At 46.3% G+C, this 25,409-nt stretch overlaps 1 protein-coding gene across 13 annotated transcripts; it reads right to left on the bottom strand.

Annotated features, from left to right (window-relative positions):
- Positions 1–161: 161 nt before the first annotated feature.
- On the bottom strand, positions 162–24,407 carry PRMT2 (protein arginine methyltransferase 2). Of its 13 annotated transcripts, none has more exons than XR_014078055.1 (12): positions 24,317–24,407; positions 23,025–23,121; positions 18,549–18,656; positions 17,709–17,891; positions 13,838–13,999; positions 12,787–12,951; positions 5,292–5,467; positions 3,785–3,914; positions 2,880–3,016; positions 1,373–1,544; positions 1,183–1,272; positions 162–723 (listed from the first exon to the last, which is right to left on the bottom strand). XR_014078055.1 is itself a non-coding variant. In XM_081574334.1 (12 exons), exons 2-12 carry the CDS (start codon positions 23,061–23,063, stop codon positions 691–693), a joined length of 1,347 nt encoding a protein of 448 aa, XP_081430460.1. In that variant the 5' UTR covers positions 23,064–23,121; positions 24,317–24,407; the 3' UTR covers positions 162–690. The 13 variants fall into 13 exon arrangements, 11 of the variants coding, with proteins under 11 accessions (XP_081430460.1, XP_081430463.1, XP_081430466.1 ...); XM_081574334.1 differs by having other exon boundaries at positions 1,183–1,224; XR_014078054.1 differs by lacking the exon at positions 162–723 and adding an exon at positions 757–933.
- Positions 24,408–25,409: the final 1,002 nt, after the last annotated feature.

Genomic DNA, 25,409 nt, shown 5'->3' with positions numbered 1-25,409 from the left:
TATACTCATGACTTGTGCAATTTGGGGTATATAATTTATATTGCAATAAAAAGTTAACTAAAAATCACACACACCAAAAAAAGTTATAAAGCAATGTACATAGTAAGACCCATGCTTCTGAAAAATAATGTATGTGCATAGAAACAGGATATACACCGACATTCATTTATTAAAAAATATTTATTGAGCATGTCCTATGTGCCGACCCATAACTTATCTGGAAGACGTCTCTACAAGTGGACTACCCCATGCAGAGCCCCACCACATGCATTGCACCTCCAGCTCTTGCGACGATCTGGGACCCCACGTCCGTGAGCTGAGCGATGAGCCAAGGGTGGGAAGGACACACGCACACGGACGCATCAACAGCCACCTTCACAGCACAGGGTTGACAAGCATGTGAGCTCAGGACTGGCCTGGCTGAGGGACAGTGGGCCACCAACTACCCATAGTGGACACTGGAAACACAGCCCAGGTTTCAGGACAGGCAGGGCAGCGACAATGGTGAGGGTGGGCCCCACGGAGCCGGGCATATGGGGAGGACCCTGAAGCCCCGAGTTCTTGGGTGTCACCACCCCACCCTGGAGCAAGTCCATGGCTTTCCCAGGACACGCATCTGTCCAGGAGCGACTCCCCGGAGTCACGTATGTCCCCCAAGATGCAATGGACATCCCCCACAGAGCTGCCCTGTCATCTCCAGATGGGAAAGACTTTCTCCCCAACCTGAGAAAGACAGAGGAAATGAAAACAAACCAATTAGACAGCAAATCATGTCAGTTTCATTAACATGCAGTATTTCCTAAAAATAATTTAATATTGGACAAGAGGCTGGCATTCAGGTGAAGGCTTTTCTTTTAACGGCAAGCATTTCAATTTTCAGCATAAAGCCAAGCACAAAATGGTTTGCTTGATTATTTTCTCTCTTGCGTGAACCTGAGTAAGGAAGAGGATTCTCAGTGGCCTCTGTGAGCCACGAGCCACAAGGCCCCGCCAGCCATGCTCACTTCAACCTCAAACTGCAGCCTCAGCCAGAACACGGCTCCACCACACATCCACGGTGTCCACAGTAGGCACACGCTGTGAGCAAGGTCGCACTATGGCCCAGCCCTTGTCTCTCTCTGCACCCGGAATCTCCTGGTCTCTGTTTTCACTGACCAGCCAAGCCTCAGAGGAAGAACTTACCTTCCTGCACCTCTGCTTCCTGTGAACAAGAGGGTCCACCTCCTGCCATGAGGATTAGAAAAACAACACAAACCAGCTCTGGCACAGCGTCTGCTGGGGTGGGAACAGGCACCCACCACTGTGACCACCACAGACCCGCCACCTTCCGGGAAAGCATCAGAGCACAAGACTCTACAGCTAAATATCTTACTTTCTGCAATGTAGGGTCTTGTGCAGAAGTGATAGACCAGCTCAGGGTGACAGACATGTGTCGCCTCCACACGGGGTTCCTCTGCAACACCACAGCACCCGTGACCATGTCTCCCACGAGGACGGGAACAGGCTCATCCATCATGAACAGCACCTGCTTCCAGTGGGTAGTGCTGCAAGACACGGCATGGGGTTATCTAAGCCTGCCCCCTCTGGGGAGGCCATGGGACCCCCACACCCCCACCCCAGGATCAGACGGCTCCATGAGACCCAGGTGGGGTCACAATCTGGGTGGGGAGGTGGGTGGATGCAGCTGTTGGATGCTGCTCAGATTCCCTGGTACCTGAGGTGGACAGGCCACGAGGGCATGTGGCCAGACACAGGTCCTGGCCCCTCTCTGGGTCAACCCAGCCTTCACAAGCTGGCACAGCAGTGCCCACCCAAAGCCGCCAACCCTGAACTGTGACACCCACGGTCCTAGTTCACGCAGTTAAAGAGAGGTTCACACTCATGAAATCGTGCCCAAAAGAAGTCATCACTTCTCTGAAGTTGGTTGAGTGTGATCAAGACAAGTGCAGCATCTGGGCGAGCAGGGACACCCCAAACTCTGCTAGTTCTATGGCTCGGACACACGAGTGCTCGGTGTGGGCCCAGTCACACCCAGCACTAAGGTTCTCTGTGGCCTCTTTCCCTTCTGTCACACTCTCTCTGATGCACAGGCACCCCACCTCAGCCACAGTGGTGGTCTCCTTCCCCAGCCCACATGTCCCCTCATCCCCACCCCCTCACCACCTGTGTGTGGACGATGCCCACCCAGTGCTCGAGTGGGAAACGTCAGGCACACATGGTTCACGGGCCTGGAAGGAGGCCTGGCTGGAACCCACTTCGGCCATTCAGCTCCTCCTCCTGCTCAACTTTCACAAAGGATGCCCAGGTCCTCCCCTGCCCAAAGGCCACAGTGGGGTCTGACCCAGGCAGCCGCCACCCTCCCTAAGGCCGTGCTCACTTCTGCCAACCGCATGGTGCAGGTGAGTAGCAGCGTCACGTGGAGGGGAGTGGAGTCCCCACATGAAGGCAGTGCTCCAGGGGCTGCTGCATCCAGCCCCGTAGATGACAACACAAGCTTGCACTCCCACACGCAGAAGCGGGCATGCAGCTCCGAAATGTTACTACATGAAAATCGTATATCAGGAAACACCCACCTTCTCCAAGAGTCAGAGGAAAAGCCCCTGGAACTCGAGCTGCAGCAGCAGTGGGGCCATGGAGAGAGGGTGAAGGCTGACCATCCAGAGCACCAGGGGCTCCCCTCCCTGTGCAGGGGCCGAGGCGACCCGGACGCACCTCCACACACAGCCCTGCCAGCACCACGCACCACCCACACGCCCGGCCTCGAGCTTGGCCGGGTCTGCGGAGATTTGAGTCCACTTCTGACATGTCTAGCTCTTTACATTCGTGACTCTGTCAGGCCTACTCTGTGGCCCACAGTGAGCAGGGGGTGGCACACTCACGGGTGCAGCGGGCCGGTGCTCAGCACCAGCTGTGGCTCATCCTCCTCCAGGTTCTGAAACTGGACGCTGAACCAGGCTGTGAATCCATGAAGGGTGCCTGCCTTCTGTATGTCAAAGTGCAGCTCGCCTTTCATCATCTGTGTTCAAGACAATGTGTGAGAAGTGCGTGCAGGCCCTGGGCATGGGACCCATGGGCAGCGGCCACCTCCACGTGGCCATCCAAGACCCGCAACACCACCCCAGGCAGCCAAACTGTCTACTTCAGCAGCTATGACACAAATCTGTAACTTGCTAATTTAGCCAAACATGTCAAAAACCCAGAGAAAGGAAACGTTACAACTTGCATTCTGAACTCAAATGCTGCAGACAATCAGAAAGGTCTGGAGCAATCTAGGTCTCAATGGCCTGATCTTCTGTCCCCAAATCCAAGCGGGAGAAATTCCAGATTGAGTCTCTATGATCCCAAAATGAATTGAGGCCTCAGGTTCAGTCTGCACGTGATTTTGTATTGTAAGTTCCATAAGAGGGTCCCTTCACTTTGGAGGGACCCCTTAAAACAGGGTTGTCCAGAATCCACACACGCCACCTCATGGCCAAAGATGGTAAGTAAGAGAATTGTAAGAATTCTGTCATCAATGGGAGCCAAAAAAACTTAGAAAAAAATTTTAATGCAAATCCTATCATGACACAAAATTTATCTGAATTTGAACACGCTGAGAATATGAAACATAAATCTAAAAATAACTGAAGATGTTAAAGAGGTTAGCTATAAAGAAAATAACCTAAAAATACTAAAAACAAAATCAGAATAGATTAAAAAGACTGTGGGAAAATCAATAGCAACAAATCAACTCATTTATCTGAATGATTACGTGGGGAAGGAAGGAAGGGTCATCTCTCCTCACCTCGAGGTCGGCAACCTGCACAGTTCTCATGTCCAACTGTAATATGGTGCATGGCTCAGAAAGACAGTCGTCTGGTTTCAAAATGTGGTTATACTTGGGCTTCGAAAAAAACTCCTTAATTGCTAAAGATCTGGGGAAAAAAGTAACTGCTCAGCATCTGAGATGACGTAACCCCCATCTCAGGCTGTCCCGCTCCCTCCTCTGTGTGAGCAGGAATCCTAACTCACCGTCTGAGGCCCCGAGAGCAAAAGGCAGGGCCGAGGAGACCCGAGGAGGCCAGCTCTGGTGCTGCTGCCCAGACTCCCTGCCCAGACAGCAGCCGAGAGTGGGTGTCACAGGCACGTCCCTCTGTGTCCCACTCACATGCCCGGAGGACATGGAAGCCACGGGAAATTAAATTTCAGTGAGTGGTGTGAGAGAATACGTCTCCTCCAAGGGGCCACCCAACGCCCCTGGGAAATGCACGGCCACAGTCCTCCCACCCCCAGTTCATGGTGCCCTTTTCCAGACACTGCAGACCCTGCTCAGAACGTCCTCTGCCCGCCCCGGTCACTTTAATTACCAGACATTAATGACAGGCAACACAAGAAGCCCCTACTCTTTCCAGACCTTCCCTCACTCCCGCCACATCTGTCCTGCATGAACCACAGAGCAGCTGTCGGAGACTCCCCTCTCCACTTGCTTTTGGATTTGGGTTGAGAATGCAATGATTCAACACCTTAGGGAAGATTCCATACCTCTACACTGATATTTTTTCTTTTTTTGAGTTTTCAATAAAAACCAAAAAGGCCCAGAGGCTCCCATCTTACTGCCAAGCCCTGTCTGGTCATCTGGCAGGTGAGCAGCCATCTCTGATGAGGGGCACTTCCCTGGCCCCAGGACAACTACAAGGCCTCCCCTGCCTGCCTCCTGGCACCCTCGGAGGGGAGGTAGCTACATACACACATCACCTTTCTCGAGCAGGAAATGTGACAAATGGGAGGCCCTTGTGAGGAGGCCATTTATGTCAAAACCTAAAGCTCTACCACAGGCATGACCATAAGTCAGAAACCAGGAAAGCCACCACATATTCTGGGGCACTGCTTTCTGTGACAAATGCCAGCAGGGACTCCACTAACGCATTTTCTGACCCTTATTAAACACTCATGGCTCTTAACGGGACCATTTGTCTGTTTTAATGGCCCGCATTACCTTATTTTTCCTATCATGTTTGGGGCTTTATAAAGAGGCCATTCCAACTCTGTTATCAGCTTCAAGGCCGGTGAGGCAATATGCAGACTTCTCAGTCACATGAACAAACTGAACTCCCAGGGGTTAGGGTTTGGGTTCGAGCCCTACAGCCTGTGCACCTGCAGGCATGGGAGCCTGACGCTCACTTGAGGGCACTGAGGTTAGGGTTTGGCCTGGAGTTCGGTCCCACAGGCTGGGAGCCCCACGCTCGCCTGAGGGCACTGAGGTTAGGGTCTGGCTTAGGGTTCGTGCCCTGGATGCCAGGAGCCACACTCACTTGAGAGCACTGAGGTCGAACTCATAGGCATTGTCCCAGAAGAGCACCTTGCTCCGGTAGTCCCTGTCGGCGCTGCAGGGCACCAGATGCAGCGCGGCTGTGGTCGGCCAGATGACCCCATCCTCCTTCAGCCAGGCGTCCCGTGCATACAGGATGGACTCAATCATGAACTCAAACTGCGTGGAGGGAGGTACACAGGAGACACAGTGACTGAGATGGTGTCTGTTCCCTCCCCCCGCCACAGCATTCATATCCTGGGGACCATCATGGACAGGACAAGCTGCCAGCTCACTGGAGGGTTTCTCTTACACCGTCACAACAGTGGTCACCGAGTTCAGTCACAGCCTGGGTTTAAGCCCACGGACCCACACTGTTCCTCAGAACTGGGCACGGCCAACGGTCAGGGAACTTGCCCTCTCGCCCACCTGTCCACCCAGGAGACAGCTGTCACCACAAGTATTTTGGGGTCTTAACTCTCAAACAGTATCACTCTGGTCTGAGGTATTCTCAGAACTTTCACCATCCTTTAAGTTGACTGAAGTCACTTCTCAAAAACGTGGAACAGCAAAGCAGAAGTGCCATGGAGGTCACGTGACCCACATGTCAAAAGCAGCAAGAGCCCCAAGAGCCCCTCAGGGGTGTTGAATTTGGAGGATTCTCCATATGTTCAGGGTGCACACTGTACATGTGAGTTGCAAATATTTTCTCCTAATTTTGGCCTTTCTTTTCATTTTCTTAACATTGTCTTTTACAGAGCAGACTTTTTAATTTTGATGAAGTCCAATTTATCAACTTTTCCTTTAATAGAGTATGCTTTTGAAGTCACACCTAAAAACCCTTTGACTAATCATGAACATTTTCTATGATTTCTTCCAAAAGTTTTATAGTTTTATATTTAAGTAATTAGATGTAATCAATTTTGAATTCATTGTTCAAGATGAGGTATGAGGCTTAAAGTTGAAGCTTTTTTGGTTTATGGATGGCCAACTCTTCCAATATAATTTGTTGAAAAGACTATCTTTTCTTCATTAAATTGACTTTGTTCCTCTGTTGAGAATCAGTTGACCACATTTGTAGGAATCTACTATCCACTCTGTCCCACTGACTTACATGTCTATCACTTCACCAGGTTCACAGTCTTGACCATCACAGCTTTATACTAAAGTCAGGTAGTATAGTTCTTTTGATTTTGTTCTTCTTTTAAAAATTGTGGCATTTTCCTGGTGGTTATGTGGCTAAGACTCTGCATTCCTAATGCAGGGGGCCCAGGTTCAATCCCTGGTCAGGGAAATAAAATCCCACATGCCGTGACAAAGATCCCCAACTAAGATCCAGCAGAGCCAAATAAGTATTTTTTTTAAACTGTATCAGCTATTCTAGCCTGTTTGTGCTCAGTCATGTCTGACTCTTTATGATCCCATGGACTACAGCCTGCCAGGCTCATCTGTCCATGAAATTTTCCAGGCAACAATACTGGAGTAGATTGCCATATTCTTCTCCAGGGCTAGTTTATTTACATTGCACATAAATTTTACAATGAGCTTATCTGTATCTACAAAAAAATCCTGCTTGAATTTTTATTGCAATTGTATTAAATCTATAGAAGAACCTGGAGAGAAGGGGTATCCTTACGAGGCCGTCTCTAGCTCATGAACAATGCGTGTCGGTCAGCATAACGTGGAGTCAGCATCCAGAACTTGCACATGTTTTGTCAAGTGTCATCATTCTGGAGTCACTGTAACTAGTCGTGAACAGTGCTAGTGTATAAAAATGTGACTGGCTTTTGTATGCTGACTCTGTACTCCATGATCGTCTTAAACTTGCTCTTTTTGGAGATTCCTTGGCATTTTCTACAAAAACAATCACATTGTCTGAGAACAGGGTTTATTCCTGTGCCTTCATTCTGTTTAGCTCCCATTTCTTCCTTCTCTCTTGCAATGGTTAAATTTCCCAGGACAATGTTGAGTAGGAACAGGGGAGCACCCCTTCCTGCTTCATTCCTGCCCTGGGGGAAGTGGCCATTCTGTCCTAACAAGTAAAAAGCTGAACTGAAAAGTCAACAACTCTTCTAAAATTCATTAAGAGAAATTAGGTCACAGAGCAAACTGCCACCCCCAAATTGGAAAAACTGAGAAGCCTGTAAGACATTCCCTGACTTATGATGGTTCAGCTTCATGACAGGGCAATGCTATGCTATGCTATGCTAAGTCGCTTCAGTCGTGTCCGACTCTGTGCGACCCCATAGACGGCAGCTCACCAGGCTCTGCCGTCCCTAGGATTCTCCAGGCAAGAATACTGGAGTGGGTTGCCATTTCCTTCTCCAATGCATGAGAGTGAAAAGTGAAAGTGAAGTCGCTCAGTCGTGTCCGACTCTTAGTATTCAGTAAAAACTATGCTTCGAATTTTAATCTTTTCCCAGCTAGTGATACACAGTGCAACACACATGTGCCACGCAGGCCAAGCCCCCATCAGCCATGCGATCATGAGGGTGAACAGTCCACACACTGACAGCCTCTCCCTTTCAGGACAGTATTCCGTCGACTACATGAGACATTCAACACTCATTTTCAACAGGCTTTGGTTATGATTTTGCCCAACTGTAGGCAAGTGGGAGTGCTCGGAGCACATCTAAGATAATGAGGCTCAGCTGTGATGTTCAAGAGTTGAGGTGTGTTGCATGCATTTTGGACTTCGGTATTTTCAACTTATGATGGGTCTGTCAGGACGCAGTCTCACTGTAAGTCAAGGAAGAGCTGCACAGGGAATCGCAACTCACCAGAGCAGAACTATTCCTGGAACCAGAGCCAGGGAGGAAGCTGAACCATGGCTAACAGGCTGTTGGGGCTCAGTGTGGACAAGCTGAGGCCAGGACTCTAGGCAGGCCCCATCACAGGGTCCTCACAGTAAATACCAGAGAAAAGTCCCAGTGCTTCTCACAAGCTCAAAAGAAACCATTGGAAATATGCCAGAGTATTCTGTTCTTCTTAACCGAGTCTGCCCTCAGGAGAGACTCCTTAACAGAGCCTAACCAGCTGGGGAAAGAATAATATCCAACTCGAGCACCCTCCAGTGATCCTGTCCCACCTAAAAGGGGAGAAAACTTGAGACGCACCTGTGGGGTTCACGGTCCAGAGGCCCAGGATCACTCCACACTGAGACCCCAGAGCAATCCCCTCCACATCTCACCACCACATCTCTACAGGCCTGTTTACACAGACCCTTTATCCAGTCATCACATCTGGCTATCAGGAAAAAACACAAGACATATGAACAGTACAAGAGCCACAGCAAACCTTAGAACCAGATTCAGACACAGTGAAAGTGTTAGTTGCCCAGTTGTGTTAGACTACTTGCGACCCCATGGACTGCAGCCCCCCAGGCTCCTCTGTCCATGGAATTCTCCAGGCAAGAATACTGGAGTGGGTTGTCATTCCCTTCTCCAGGGGATCTTCCCAACCCAGGTCTCCTGCATTGAAGGCAGATTCTTTACCACTGAGCCACAAAGGAAGACACAGTAGGCAACTGTAATTATCAGGCTGGGAACTTAACAACTATGATTAATATGCTAAGGGCTCTAATGGACAAAGCAGACAGCATGCAAACAGATGGGCAATGTAAACAGAAATGGAAATTCTTAGAAAGAAGCAAAAATAAATGCTCAAGAGCAAAACAATGTAACAGAAGTGGAGGATGCCTTTGATGGGCTCATTAGTAAGGACCCTCAGCTAAGCAACAAGCCTGAGCTTGAGGAAATGAAAACAGAAACTGCCAAAGCTGAAAAGCAAAGAAAACAGGCTGAAAAAGAGAACACATTGAAGGGCTACAGAACCCAAAAGGTATAACAGACACAGAACAAAAATACCAAGAGAAGAATGAGAGGCGGGAAGAGAAGAAACAGTTGAAAAAATGACTGAGCATTTCCCCAAATTAATGTCAACTCCATTCATGGATCACAGCCTTGTCGTGGTGAAGGGGCTTGCATAAATCAATGTAGCTATGAGCCATGCCATGCAGGGCCACCCAAGATGGATGGGTCATAGTGGAAAGTTCTGACAAAACGTGGTCCACTGGAGGAAGGAACAGAAAACCACTCCAGTATTAGAACCTTACATGGTGTCTTACAGGGTTCACACTGTTTGCTGAACCCAGGGTAGGTAAGGCACAAGCAGGGAGGTTGGAAGAAAACTCGAGGAGCCGTAGGAACTGCAGACATGTGTTTATTCTCTAGTGGCGGGTGCGGTGGCAAAAGGGGTTTCTCAGGTGGGGCTTATATATGTTTCCAGAAGAAAAGTGGTCCATGACCAAGCAAGTACATGATGTGCATGCACAGTGCTATAAGTGGTCTCTGCTGTTACAAAACCATGTATTTACAAAACGCAGGACGAAAGAGCCTGACCACGCCATCTTGGCTAATTTGCTCTTTCCCTACACATGGTTAGAACCTTATATAGGACAACTGACAGGTTCAAAATTGGGAAAGGAGTACGACAAGGCTGTATATTGTCACCCTGTTTATTTAACTTATATGCAGAATACATCATGAGAAATTCTGGGCTGTATGACTCACAAGCTGGAATCAACATTGTTGGGAGAATTATCAACAACCTCAGAGATGCAGATGATACCACTCTAATGGTAGAAAGCGAAGAGGAACTAAAGAGTCTCTTGATGTGGGTGAAAGAGGAGAGTGAAAAACCTGGCTTAAAACTCAACATTCAAAAAACTAAGATCATGGCATCTGGTCCAATCACTTCATGGCAAACAGAAGGGGAAAAAGTGGAAACAGTGACAGATTTTAATTTCTTGGGTTCCAAAATCACTGTGGACAGTGACTGCAGACATGAAATGAAAAGATGTGCGTTCCTTGGAAGATAAGCTATGACAAACCTAGAGAGTATATTAAAAAGCAGAGACATTACTTTGCCAACAAATGTCCAAACAGTCAAAGCTATTGTTTTTCCAGTAGTCATGTATGAATGTGAGAGTTGGACTATAAAGAAGGCAGAGTGCCAAAGAACTGATGCTTTTGAACTGTGGTGTCGGAGAAGACTCTTGAGAGTTCCCTGGACAGCAAGGAAATCAAACCTGAATATTCTCTGGAAGGACTGATGCTGAAGCTGAAGCTCCAATACGTTGGCCACCTGATATGAAGAGCCAACTCACTGGAAAAGACCCTGATGCTGGGAAAGATTGAAGGCAGGAGAAGGGGACGACAGAGGATGAGATGGTTGGATGGCACCACCGACTCAATGGACATGAGTTAGAGCAAACTCCAGGAGATGGTGATGGGAAGCCTCGTGTGCTACAGTCCACGGGGTCACAAGGAGTTGGACAGGACTGAGCGAGTGCACAACAACGTCAAACACAAGCCCACAGATTCAGGCGTGAAGAGCACACCAAGCAGGATAAATGTGGCTAGGGGGGTGGAGGGGAGAAGAGGCATGTCATCTTCAAACTATAGAGACTCAAAAGATAAGTCCTGAGAGAGGCTGGGGGAAAAACACCTACCTACTGAGGAACAAAGATAAAATTTCACCTGACTTCTCAGAAACCTTGAAAGCAAGAAGAGAGTGGAGGGAAATATTTAATATATTTCTTGGTTTTCTGTTGTTGTTTTTTTTTTAAGCACCCTGTGCTGCATGTAGGATCTTAGTTCCCTGACCAGGGACTGAGCCTGGGCTCCTGCATGGGGAGCACAGAGCATTTACCACTGGACTGTCAGGGAGGTCCTCGTGATTAAGGATCTTTGATGTTACTACTGCAGAAGATGAGAACTTGCTGAAGGCTCAGATGATGGTCAGCATTTTTAGGCAATAATGTGTATTTTAATTATTATATGTACATTGTTATTTTAGATATAATGCTTATTGCACACCCTACAGTATAGGGTAAACATAACTTCATATGCACTGGGAAACCAAAGTATTTGTGTGACTTGCTTTATTGCAATACGTGCTTTCTCGTGGTGGTCTGGATCTGAACCTGCACTATCTCTGAGGTCTGCTTGTAGATCAGAAACGCAGATCTACATAAAGAAACGAAAGCACTAAAAGAGAAATAAGTGAAGATAAAACTAGAACTTTTATTTTTCCTATTCTTAATTAATCTAACAATTTAACAATTTAACAAATCTAACAATCTGTCCAAAATAACAGCAACACAGTACCTGACCATGGATGTGTAGTTATGCTCACGTGTAACAAAATGAATGAAAATGCTGATACAAGGGACTAGAGGGAGAAGTCAGAATTATTTTGTTTTCATAAAGAACTCATACTACCCATGAATCATCACAGTGTTAGATGAAAACAGACTTGAATCAGCTATAAGTGTATATTGGAAACTGTTGTGCTCTGTGCCCAGTCATGACCGACTCTTTGCAACCCCCCATGGACTGTAGGATTTCCCAGGCCACAATACTGGAGTGGGTTGCCATTTCCTTCTCCAGGGGATCTTCCCCACCCAGGGATTAAACCTGGGTCTCCTGCACAGCAGGTGGATTCTTTATCACTGAGCCACCAGGGAAGCCCTTGGAAACTGTAGGGCAACGAATTAAAAAAGGAAAACAGAACAAGTATAACTGATATGCTAAGAAAGGAGAGAAAACGGAGTCATATAAAATGCTCAATTAAAACATCAAAAGGTAGAACACCTAAATACATATGGAAAATATTAAGAGATCTGAAAAGAGAAATAGGCACAATACAATAATTGTAAGGGACTTCAATACCCCATTTTCAACAATAGATAAATCATCCAGACAGAAATCTTAAGGCTCAGTGTCATTTGCTGTCACTTTCCTAAATCTCTGCAAACTGTAAGAAGTGGGGACCAACATTCTTACCGTTCATATAAGTTAGTTCCTTACTATTTAAAACAAACTTCTTGCTGGAAACCCCAGTGGTGTTCCCCTCCCCTTCATCCATATGTCACTTCTCTGGGTTTTTACAGAGACTAAACTTCAGACCACATTTCACTGTAACATCTTAGGTCCGAGAAAGGGGGTGGGCCGAGAGTCCAAGGAGACACAGACCTGCAGGCCCAGCTCCCACTCACCTCTCACTTGCCCTTGGAACACAGAGAGCTCAGACACCACTGTGCAGGGTGGGTGGGCAAAACCAGCAAACTCTCCACCCCAACCCAGGTGAGCTTGGGCTTCAGGCTGGTTGGTCACCAATGCAGACTCGGGGGCTACAGAGAGGGGGCAGACCAGCTCTGCTAGCACTGAAAACATGGTAACATCACGCACTGGATATCCACAGGTTCTCATAGAGAACAGAATTTATGCAAATCCCTCACCAAAAAGATACATTCACTCTGACTTAGATTTCCCATAAAGGCATTTTTTTAATCAGTTAAAAATTCAAGATATTGAGCCAACGTTCACACAAGAAATCACTGACATGCCACCTTAGGAAAAAGTCAAAATTAATCATGATATACGAATATTCCAGAGCCCAAACCAGCAACCCCAGCAGTCCCCACTGCTCCTTACCAGCAGGCAGGTGCCCATCCACTCAGACACCAGCACGTCCACCTTCTCCGGCAGCACCACGTCTTCCACCTTCTGCTGAAACACGGTGATGACATCAGCAAAGCCATTCTGCACGACCAGCTGCCCCGTGTGCTGGGCCATCTCACTGGCCTCCACCGCAAACACCTACACATGACAGAAACACCATCCATGTGTGCCTCAGCCTCATACCACGGCCAGCTGTCCACTCTCCTCGATCCCAAGTCACAAGCAGTGAGAACCAGCATCAGAGAAAGGAAAGTAGTGCTGGACAGCGGCCAGTGGATGGCCACCCTGTCCCCCTGATGGAGCCCCAGGAGGGCCTGCCTCTCACCCTAACTCCACCTTCTGCCAAAATGCAGGCACAGGGCTGTATGCAGGTGGACAGAGCCACTGCACCCATGTGGGCTGCCCACCCCAGGGGTCCCGGATCAGGCTCAGCAGCCTAGCTCCCATACACACTGCAACAATCCGTAACCAACACAGGAGTCTCCTGGCCCTCAATTGAAAACAGTCAGACTTTGAGGCCACCAGCAGATAATTACCAATCGAGGATCTAAGAAGTCCTGAATGCTATGTCTGGGTTCTGGCAGGATCGGGACTCAGGCAGTCACTGCGCTGCAGCTCCACTTGTGAGCCTCATCTACCTGCCTCGAGGCCACTGAGAGGGGCACCTCTGCTCGGCTCAGATGGGCTTTAAATGGCAGAGGACCAGAACCCAGCGCGGGTCCCAGAGAGTGGTCCACCCTGACCCTGGCAGGGTCACATTTGGGGCGAGAGGGCACCACGACACCAGGACAGCAGTCTACACAAGCTGCCCAGCCCTGACACGTGGATACACGTGTTTCTAATGTAACTGAAGTAAACGTTTCACAAAAACATCCCACGAATTTCAGCTCACTGTCCTGCCCCATTCCACTCTGTGCAAACCCACAGCATGCCCTCTGGGGAGCTCAGCCTTCAAAAACATGCTGCCCTTTTCACTCAGCAGTGGAGGCTTCACCAAGACCCTGCTCATTAGCTCCCTACTCACGGCTCTGGGCTGAGCATGATGTGCACAGAAGAGGCTGATGATTCCAGTCCCACAGCCGACGTCCAGAATCACTTTGTCTTTCAGGGATTCTTTATTCTGCAGGATAACGCTATGGTACTTAGTTGTTCGTGGCTGGTCCGCCAACATCTCCAAGTGAAGTTTCTAGACGAAATACATGTGAAGGAAGGATCATTGCCGGTCAATAGAGCTACGCTCTGGCTTTGGACAATCTGAGCCTGACCTGACCCCTAGCCCCACCACCCCATGCCTAAAAATATGCACAAAAATCAGACGACCAAAAAATGCCAACAGATACAAATAAGAGTAGACAGTGAAGGAATGAGGTAGAAGCTTCTGGAACCCTTCCCTTCAGTGGGGTGCACCTCTCCAAGAGTCAGGTGAGCAAAGAAGCAGGTGTGGACCTGGAGGTGGCGTGGACATGGGAGAAGTGGCCACATTCCTGACCTGACACAACATGGCCAAGATCCGCCAAAAGACAATGGACGAGACTGGGAGGGGCTGTGGGAAGTGATGGCACCCCGTGGGAATTGAGTGCATCCCCCAGGAGGCAGAGCAGGGCTTCTCCACACAGCTCAAGAACCCCCAGCACCGTCCCCACACACCCGCCAAGGAGACCCAGCACGAGCAGCGCTTGGAGGGTGGGGGGTTGCAACAGGGGCCTGGCAACCCAGACCAGGTCAGCACCGACAGGAGCCTGTGTGGGCCTCGCGAGCCCATGGCTCCTCAGAGACAGACAGACAGAGGGAGACCACCAAAGTGGACTAAGTTGAGCCCCAGATGTCCTGCCAGTGGGTCAGAACCAGGATACGGAACCCAGGGAAGAGGTGTGGTTGCATTCACCTCAGATACAATACATTTCAGAGCAAAGAGCATCAGGTCATGACATGGACAGCAGACAACTGAGGATGGGGGTGCTGGGGAGCCTCTAGGTCAAAGCAACACAAGAATCACTGCAGCAAGAGGACATAATAATTCTAAAGGTTCCTGTGCCTCAACAACAGATCTTCAAAATGCACAAAGCAAAAGCCAGGAGAAATGCAACAAGAAGCACAATTACACCAGTACAGTCAGAGATTTCCATACCCTTCTCTCAGTAACTGACAGAAACAGAAAGTTGTAAGACACAGATGTGAACAACAGTATCAGATAACTTAATCCAACAGATATGAACAGCACACTTCACTCAATTATTTACAGTAATACACAGAAACATCTACAGATTCACCTAGAAAGGTACATAACCATGTATGATCAAAATCTTAAAACTTAAAGAGACATAACGCAAGGGTTAAGAAATGAGGAGAGTCGGCATATCATCACAAAGATGTCACTCATCCCTAAATTCACGCACGTTTTCCATAAAATACATTAAAATGCCAACCAATGGGGTAGGGGCAAAGGGGGAGCACAACAAAACAGTAATAAAATTAGCTTCAAAAAATAAACAGATCAGGCCATGAAAATGCTAAAAATGTAAATCAAAACCAAGATACATGTTTTTGCCTTTAAGATGGGAAATCTTTTTTCAGCTGGCAGCTTTTTCTGTGAAAACCTGCAGGAAATGCACCCTCTGCACCACTGGGAGGCGCACACTCAGCCGACCTTCCCAGCAGGTGGCTTGGCTCAATCCACCCCAGAAAAACTCATACACACATCCCTCAAACCCACCCAGTGGGAATCTAGCAAAGGGGAGCAGGATTCAAGTAGGAGGACATCCACTACAGCATTGCTTGGCATGATGAAAAGCAAATAAGATCCTTTTAAAATCAACACACTGGAGCTACTGAAAAGAACAGATTTTCAAAACAGTACAGCTATGTGAGAAGAGAAAGGTGATAACGGTGGATGGGGACCACTCCTTTTCTATAAATTTAAAAGAATAAAACAAATGCAGCTTAGACTTGAAAGACGTATCTACACAGAAGTATCTACACTGCTGTTGAAAGAAATCTCACAGAGGAGACAGACCTCAGCTTCTCATTAACTCTTTCTTACTAGATGGAAACCTCTAAGCACGTACACAGTGGCAGATTTTCTTTTCTTAGGCTCCAAAATCACTGTGGATGGTGAAAGCAACCATGAAATGAGAAGACGCTTCCTTCTTGTAAGGAAAGCTTTGACAAACCTAGACAGCATATTAAAATGCAAAGACATCACTTTGCTAACAAAGGTCCATATAGTCATGTATGGATGTGAGAGTTGGACCATAAAAAAGGCTGAGCACCAAAGAATTGATGCTATTGAACTATGGTGCTGGAGAAGACTCCTGAGAGTCCCTTGGACAGCAAGGAGATTAAACCAGTCAATCCTGAAGGAAAGCAATCCTGAATATCCACTGGAAGGACAGATGCTGAAGCTCCAGTACTATGGCCACCTGATGCAAAGAGCCGACTCATTAGAAAAGACCCTGATGCTGGGAAAGACTGAGGGCAGGAGGAGAAGGGGACGACAGAGGATGAGAGGGTTGGATAGTATGAATTTAGACATGAATTTGAGCAATAGGACATGAACTTGGGCAAACTCCAGAAGCTAGTAAGGGACAGGGAGGCCTGGTATGCTGCAGTCCATGGGGGTCACAAACATGACTTACAGACTGAACAACAAGCATGTACATGTATCAGTGGTTTTTCATTTACTTTAACATTTTTACTGATCCAATATGAAGGGGGCTTCCCAGGTGGCTCAGTGGTAAAGAATCCATCTGCCTATGCAGGAGACGCAAGAGATGAGGGTAAGATCCCTGGGTCACGAAGACCCCTTGGAACGGGAAATGGCAACCCACACCAGTATTCTTGCCTGTGAAATCCCATGGACAAAGCAGCCTAATGGGCTACAGCCCATGGGATCACAGAGAGCTGGACACCACTGAGCACACATACATGCACAATACGTATCCACAAAAAAGTACACTAAAAAGCACCTGTAGATTTTACCTAACATAGTAACAGTGGAAACACTCTTGTACCCACACCCACTCTGAATCCTGCCAGCACCCCAGGCCTTCCCACCTGGCCTCGCCAAACATGGGCCCCCTCTCCCCCTTTACCAGTAACCATCATCCAAATTCTAAGGGGAATCCGGTCCCTGATCTCCAGATCCACCACTTCTATACATATTCACAAACAACACCTTTTAACGTTGCCTTATAACCTTACAGAATTGAATCTACCATATTTGCAACATTTATCATTCAAGTATCTACTTTATTTAGTCTAAAATATAAACAGGGTTGTCTGGACCATAGGACTTTGGGTCTTTATTCACATTGGAAAAAACCAAACTAATAAGCTAGTTATTTATAGATAATACTATTGATTTATATAACTTTTCACATTTTATTTTTACAGCAAAATTTACTACTTTTTTTCAAACACTGAGAAAAGTTTATAATTCCATTGCTCAGATAGTATCTCTAAACCAGGAGTTGGTACATTATAGCCAATCCAGTCCATCACCTGCTTTTGTATGGCCTGCAAGCTAGGATTGGCTTTTACATTTTTAAATGGTTTTTAAAAATCCAAAAACACAACACATGAAATCATATGGAAAGCAAATTTCAGTGTCTATAGATAACATTTTATTGGAATGCAGACCCGCTCACTGAAATTTTTTTTTTTAATAAATTTATTTATTTTAGTTGGGGGCTAATTACTTTACAATATTGTAGTGGTTTTTGCCATACGGCTGCTTCAGCACTTGGATGGCAGAGCTGAGCAGCTGAGCTGAAGAAAATATCTGCAGGCCCCACTCTGAACAGTGAGCTGAAGCCCAGAAATTATTTTTAAAGTTAGAACCTAAAACCAGAGAGCAGCAAGCGGCCCCGCCTGGCTGGGCGGGCAGGAGGCAGTACCAGGGTTCCATAGCTGCCGAAGTACTCCTCATCCTGCCAGGAATCCTCGGGGTCCCAGTCCTCCAGCTGCTTCCCCAGGTGGTTCGCCGGGATGTACCCACAGCAGCCCGCACGCTCGCCCCACCACCAGTCCGCAGTGGTTTGTCTCAGGATGAGGATCTTTTCTCCTCTCAAAAAGCTGAGCTAGAGAAACATATATAGCAATGAAAACTAAAGAGAAACCTGTGGTTGGTATTTCAGTTGTGGCTCAGTGATAAACCCCCATCACTGGTCCCAAATCACAGCAATTGCAATAAGGAGTCAATGGGAAGGACATCAACTGACAGTTTATGAAAATCACACTAGGATTTCGAGATTTCTGTGGAAATCTACAAGAAACAAAAGCAGACCTTAACAAGAAAGATCAAACATTTTTGAACAGCTTGAATTTCTTAGAACAGAATTTCTAACAGCCCCTTCACTGTAACTCAGCTAGGTGGTAGCTGATTCAGTTGCTGGAGGCTTACACTAAGAAATTACTATTACAAAGTAAAGAAAGCAGCATTCAAGTAAATGTTTTTATTTACACCTAATTTTCCTTAACTAAATAGGTTACAAGTAAGGGTTTCAAAGCAGAAAGTGAAGCAGGTACGTCCTCCCCCACCCCATTCCTCACCCAAGTATCCTACACATCAGGCTTGGGACCTGAATCTGTTGGGCTGGAAGGGTCACTCACAGATCTTCTGTTGCTGTGAAGTATCTGAATACGTCTTTATTTAAATCTGCTGACTTCTGCAAATTTTACATCTAATCCTGCCACTGAACATGCTGAATCCACAAAGAATAAACCCACATGGCTACCTGCGTCTCGTCGGTGGCAGAATAGTCTGCGATGGCCACAAACTCCTCCGGGTGCACGGCCCCCTGGAGGTGCTCCTCCTCAGCCTGCGTGGTAGGGTCCTCCGCCTCCTGCTCAGAGCAAGGGAGAAAGGGAGGTGATGGGGGCGGCCTTTCCTCTCCCTCCTCTCTCTCCATCTGTCTGTCTCTGTCACTCTTCATCACTCTACACGATTCTTTTCCACTCACTCTCATCCCATTCAGCTCCACTCTCACGGCCACTGGCTCCCCACCCGGCTCCTCAGTCGCCTGCTGTCCCCGTAGAGCACAGAGCAGCAGGAGGTCCCCACATCTCTGTGTGCTCCTGTCACACCTGTGCCCGCACACATACATACACACTCACTCACTTTATTCTTTCTATTGACACAGCTTTCTGTCAAAGATTTCACAGCCACTTTTTAAAATTTTTTCTCACTCACGTAATACCTTGTGGAAAACTCCCCACCTGCAGAACTCTAACTTATAATGTTCAGTGGCTACTTAACATTGCACAGCAGAATTCTGCCTGAGTCTTCAGTCATCCTCGACTGATGGACTTTCTCTCTATGTCCACAAACATCTGCACACATTTACCTTGACATGATGACATTTAATCTCTACGGGATAGACTGACATGGCTGAAATATAGGCACAGTTTTCATTCAAACATTTGTCACGTTCTTTCCATAAAGGGTGAGGCACTTCACCAGAAGTACATGGAGTGACCACCTTGAGTTTTTGCAGAGTGGTATATGTCAAGATGCCAGAAAGGGTAAATATGTAGGGAAACACTATTACTTAACACTTTATAAAGAAGACTTCTGATAGTAATAATTTATTGTGGGGTTTATAACATATATAGAAGTAAAATATGTTACAACACAGCACAAGAATAGGGGCTGGTAATGGAACTAATTTGGAGGATTCGTACATTGTGAAGAGGTCGAAAGAAAAAAAAAAGACTGGGATAGGTTAAGGATACACAACATAACTTCTTGGGTAACCACTAGAATGACATAAAAAGGTACTGCTAAAAAGTCAATCAAGGAGATAACATGGAATTATAGAAAATATTTTATTAATCTAAAAGGCAAGAATGGAGAAAGGTAAAAAGGAAGAACTGTGACAAAAAGGAAACAAACAGCAAGATGTTAGACTCATTATGTTAAATGTTAACGGACTGAACACTCTAATTAAATGGCAAAAATTACCTAACAGGAAAATAAAAGACACAACTACAGGCTCTTTACAAGAGGAATACTTTAAATATATAGAGTTAGACTAGTTGAAAAATATAGATATATATGTGTCTGTGTGCCATGAAAACACTAACCATAAGAAAGCTGGTACAGCTATATTAATATAAGACAAAGTAGATGCTAGGCAAGTATTAATAGGTAAAAAGAGAGACTTCATAAAAATAAAAGAGTTAACTAATCTAGTAAACAAATACTAACCTAAACATATGTACCAAGTAACAAAGATTCAAAATATATGAAGCAAAAACTGATAGATCCAAATGGAAGTAACAAAAAAAGACAAATCCACAATCACAGCATCTCTCTCAGTAGCTGACAGAACAAATGGACAAAACATCAGACAGAATCCAGAGATTTGAGCAATACTAATGACCCATATGACAGTGATGACACCAATAGCTCAGAAGGTAAAGAATCTGCCTGCAATGCAGGAGACCCCTGTTTGATTTCTGGGTGGGGAAGATCCGCTGGAGAAGGGATAGGTTACCCACTCCAGTATTCTTGGGCTTCCCTTGTGGCTCAGCTAGTAAAGAATCCACCTGCAATGCGGGAGACCTGGGTTCGATCCCTAGAAGGGGAAAGGTTACCCATTCCAGTATTCTGGTCTGAAGAATTCCATGGACTGTATAGTTCATGAGGTCACAAAGAGTCAGACACAAGTGAGAAACTTAAAAAAAAAAAAAAAAATGACCCATCTGACAGTGACAACACTGGACACCACACCCCACAACTACAGAATAACTTAGTCTCTGAAAGTGTACATGCAACATCCAAGGCCAAACACGGTCTTACAATGAGACCATAAAGCTTACAATGAGACCACTGTAAGGCCAAATAGGCCTTACAATGAGACCATAAAGCTGCTGCTGCTGCTGCTGCTAAGTCGCTTCAGTCGTGTCGACTCTGTGCGACCCCATAGACGGCAGCCCACCAGGCTCCGCCACCCCTGGGATTCTCCAGGCAAGAATGCTGGAGTGGGTTGCCATTTCCTTCTCCAGTGCGTGAACAGGAAAAGTGAAAGTGAAGTCGCTCAGTCATGTCTGACTCTTAGCGACCCCATGGACTACAGCCTACCAGGCTCCTCCGTCCATGGGATTTTCCAGGCAAGAGTACTGGAGTGGGGTGCCATTGCCTTCTCCGGACCATAAAGCAGGCATGAGTAAATTTCCAAAGACTGACCATAAAGCAGGCATGAGTAAATTTCCAAAGACTGAAATGTTGCATTTTCAGACCAAACATAGGTAAAACCAAAAGTAATAACAAAAATACAAAATTTCCCAAATGTCTGGAAATTAAGCAACATACTCTGGATAGCCCATAAAATTTCAAATTTCCACCACTTAGGTAAATTCTAAAAAGCACAAACAAACAATATCATATATTGCTCAAAGATGCCTACATAAGGTATAAAAGTATAAAAAATGGTCCAGAAACACAAAGATCAATTCATAATTCATAATAGTGTTTGCCCTTGAGATAGAAGAATAGGACTGCGGAACAAACTTTATTCATGGTTTTTTCATTCATTCATATATATATATGTGTGTATATATATATTTATTTATATTCTGAAGTAAATATAACAAAATGTTAGCAAGTTTCCATTTCTGTGTAATATGTAATTTTTTGCAGTATTATTCTATAAATACTATCACCTTGCTCATTTAACTTATATCAGAGTACATCATGAGAAACGCTGGGCTGGAAGAAACACAAGCTGGAATCAAGACTGCCAGGAGAAATATCAATAACCTCAGATATGCAGATGACACCACCCTTATGGCAGAAACTGAAGAAGAACTAAAGAGCCTCTTGATGAAAGTGAAAGAGGAGAATGAAAAAGTTGGCTTAAAGCTCAAAGTTCAGAAAACTAAGATCATGGCATCTGGTCCCATCACTTCATGGGAAGTAGATGGAGAAACAGTGGAAACAGTGTCAGACTTTATTTTTTTGGGCTCCAAAATCACTGCTGATGGTGATTGCAGCCATGAAATTAAAAGACGCTTACTCCTTGGAAGAAAAGTTATGACCAACCTAGACAGCATATTAATAAGTAGAGACATTACTTTGCCAACAAAGGTCCGTCTAGTCAAGGCTATGGTTTTTCCAGTAGTCACGTATGGATGTGAGAGTTGGACTATAAAGAAAGCTGAGCCCTGAAGAATTGATGCTTTTGAACTGTGGTATTGAAGAAGACTCTTGAGAGTCCCTTGGACTCCAAGGAGATCAGTCCTGAATATTCATTGGAAGGACTGATGTTGAAGCTGAAACTCTAATACTTTGGCCAGCTGATGTGAAGAACTGACTCATTTGAAAAGATCGTGATGCTGGGAAAGATTGAAGGTTGGGGGAGAAGGGGACGACAGAGGATGAGATGGTTGGATGGCATCCCCAACTCAATGGACATGAGTTTGACTAAACTCTGGGAGTTGGTGACAGACAGGGAGACCTGGCATGCTGCAGTCCATGGGGTCGCAAAGAGTCAGACACGACTGAGTGACTGAACTCAACTGAACTGATTCTATAAATGTTCCAGTACTTTTTAATTTCTCAAAAGAAAATTAAGACATTCACAAAATTAAAATATTTTATGATAATTTTAAGAAACAGATAAGTGAAATGACTCAACTACAAATAAAATTTCTATATATAAAAACCACATGAATTTAGAACAATAATCAGAATGAAAAGAGAAAAAAAGAAATGTCAAAATTGATATCCCAGACATGAAAATGTTTTTTAAAAAATTTTATTAGAGTATCCTGTTTTTTAATTTTACTTAATCAACATTCCTTGAAATTTAAGGTGACTTTTTTTTTTTTACTGTTAACTTGAATGATACGTATTACAAGCATTTTTGCAATGTAAAGAAGCATAAATACATAAATCTTTTCTAATATCCAACCTGTGTCTAACATATTCTGTCTGGGATATTTTTAACAACTAAAAAAAACCTGTGCTTGCTTCACCAGCTCAAGTGCCAAAAATGGAACCCTAGGTTCCTGGGAGGTGTTTACAATGCCCAATTCAGAACGTCCTGTGTGACCTCACAGTGCATTTCCTCTATTTAAGCAGCCTCTGGTTAGTGGCCACCTTCCAAGGTCCAAGGAAATCACCATCAGTCCATGACTGAGTGAGCTCCACTCTCTGTAATGTTCCCAGTCTTTAAATACAAGTTCTCGAATAGCAGAACCAAAATTACCTGCAACTCACTTCTGGGGCAGTCACCTGGTGTTGCCATGGTTCCTTTGGGATCTGTACATAACTGCTGCTTTAATGTTTCATTTTTCTCTTCATTTCTATTTTTTAGAAAAGAGAGAATGAGAAAATGCTTGTTATGTTGCATCATAATGTTCACTTATCTTTTAAGGTCCATGAAAAAGGTCTTCTACCAAATGGAAGTAAATGTAAAGAATATGAAGAATGAACAGAAATGAAATTTATAAACACAACTCTTACAAAATCAACTGAAAACATTTAAAATTTATGAACTCCAAACCGTGTATATTTTCATCACTAGCCTGCAAAGTGTTAACTGTTTATTGGCCAAAGCCTGTTACTTTGTTAGGTCACTGGGCAAATTTAAAACAGTAAATTGATGTCAACCCTTAACTTGGAACCCTGACAACTGTGACTCCAATTAAAATTTCCTATCTGGGGCTTTAAAATGTTTCCACTAACAGGAACCAAGGTCTGCACCTCCCAGAGACTTTTCTTTTCAGTTTCAATCTTATTTTTTCAGTGACAGTGTAACTCACATTGTGTTCTGCGATGGATGTGTTTTTTCAATTACACAGCAATTCCTCGTTTAAAATGAGTGCTTCACATTATCAATACCTAGTACTTGTTTTTGTGACGTTTATAATTACAAATACTAATACACATACATCGCATTTTCACTGGAAACTGCATTGAGGCCAGGGTGGGGCGGGGCCGGAAGAAGAGGCGGGGCCGGGTTGATGGATGGGGCCAGGGTGGGCGGGGCGGAATAATAGGGCGGTGCTCGGCTAAGGGGAGGGCAGGGTTGGGGGAGAGGGCCCAGGATCCTGAAGGGCAGGTGGCCCGTGGGCCGGAGAGAGAAAATTAAGGGAGGATGAAGGGAGGAGCGGGGCGTGACGCGAGAGCGGAACGGGTAGTGGGGGAAGAGAATGGGACCTGCACTCTGAGAAGGTGGTCCAGGATGCCCCAGACAGACGGGGAAGTGGGCGTGGCTGTGGGGGGCGGGCCCCGTGGGTGTGGTTGGGGAGACAGCGGGGCTCGGAGGCAAAGGGTGCGGCGTCGTGGGCGTGGCGCGAGTGGAGGGCGTGGCCTGGTGGGCGGGGCGCCGAGTCCACGGTCGGGGGCTAGCAGAACCAGGAAGGCGCGGGGAGCCCTAGAAAGAGAGCGGCGGCTTCGGTCCGCCGGCTGACGCACACCTCGGGCGAGGACTCCCTCCCCTGGCATGTCCAGCTTTACGTGCGGTCCAGCCGCCCGAGCTGCCCTCGGGAAACCTACCTCAGTCGCGTTTCTCCGCTGAGGTCGGGGTCCACACCTCCGGAACGGAGTGGAAGCCAGCACCCACCAAGAACCCAAGCCACCGCCCTCTGCCCGCGCAGGCGCTCTGTGACAGATTGCCCCCCAACCCCGCCGTAGAAGACCCCGCCCTGGAACCGGCTCCGCGAGCATGCGCCACGGTCCACGCCCACCCCCTTGTCTGGAGAGTGAGCCAGCGCCCTGAAGTGCGCAGGCGCGGTGCGCTCGCGCGCCTCCCGGTGAAGACTCGGTCCTGGTGGATCTCCTTGCGCGAACTCATTTTGAGGTCCCGCCTTGCGTTGTCGCGCGAGCTCGGGCTCTGCGCTCGGATGCGGGCTTGTGTTCGAGCTCGGGTGCCATGGGGCGGGAGGGTCAGACGGCGGGGAGCGGGCGACGTCCTGGTCCGGGGTCAGAAACCGGCTGGGAGTGACAGAAATGGCTGATTTCCGCCGGAGCGGGACCGGGAAAGCTTTCCTGTGCTTTTCTTGTAATAATTCAGTAACCTTCCCAACCACACTGTGTATTATAAATCCTGTGTCATTCTTTCCAGGGAAGGGGGTGGCTGGAGCTGGAAACGTAGAAGGAGGTGGTCAAAATCCTAGAGAAAGTAGGGCGGCGGGGGCCGGGGTCGGGGAGGCGGTGTGAGTAGGTGTAGGTGTCAGATTCACAGGATGACGTTTCGGCGGATATATGCTGGTGATCATTGCACAGAAATGTGAACTATTTAATACCACTGACTGTAGACTTATAAATGGTTAAGGTAATAAATTTGTGTATTTTATCATTGAAAAACAGGAACACAAATTAGAAGTATAAGGAATGAAAAAGGAAGTACAGATGCGATAGATTTTTTTAAAGATAATAAACTGATATTATGAAACTTTATCCAAAAAATTTAATAAATTAGATTCCTTGAACAACTTGCCAAAACTGAACAGGAATAGTTAGGATAGCTGCATAGTTCTAGATCTTCTAAAAGAAATGATTTCATAATTTAAAATATTGCAACGAATACTCCAGGAGCAGACGGCTTCACTATTAAATGCTTCCAAACATATAAGGAAAAATAATAATA

This window comes from Giraffa tippelskirchi, chromosome 2 (assembly GCF_054371585.1).
Source record: "Giraffa tippelskirchi isolate mGirTip1 chromosome 2, T2T-mGirTip1v1.2.pri, whole genome shotgun sequence".
Lineage (NCBI taxonomy): Eukaryota > Metazoa > Chordata > Mammalia > Artiodactyla > Giraffidae > Giraffa > Giraffa tippelskirchi.
Note: the sequence above shows the minus strand (reverse complement) of the source record. Positions and strands in the feature narration are given on the sequence as shown.

What these genes read in the sequence shown, in the direction of transcription:
- PRMT2 (XM_081574330.1), bottom strand. Translation starts at nt 23,063, where the DNA reads ATGGCAACACCAGGTGACTGCCCCAGAAGTGAGTTGCAG. An exon ending in ATCATGCTCAGCCCAGAGCC is followed by an intron (nt 12,952 to 13,837) that starts GTGAGTAGGGAG and finishes TGTCATGTGTAG; the next exon opens with GTGTTTGCGGTGGAGGCCAG. An exon ending in GGATGGGCACCTGCCTGCTG is followed by an intron (nt 5,468 to 12,786) that starts GTAAGGAGCAGT and finishes CCCTCCACGCAG; the next exon opens with TTTGAGTTCATGATTGAGTC.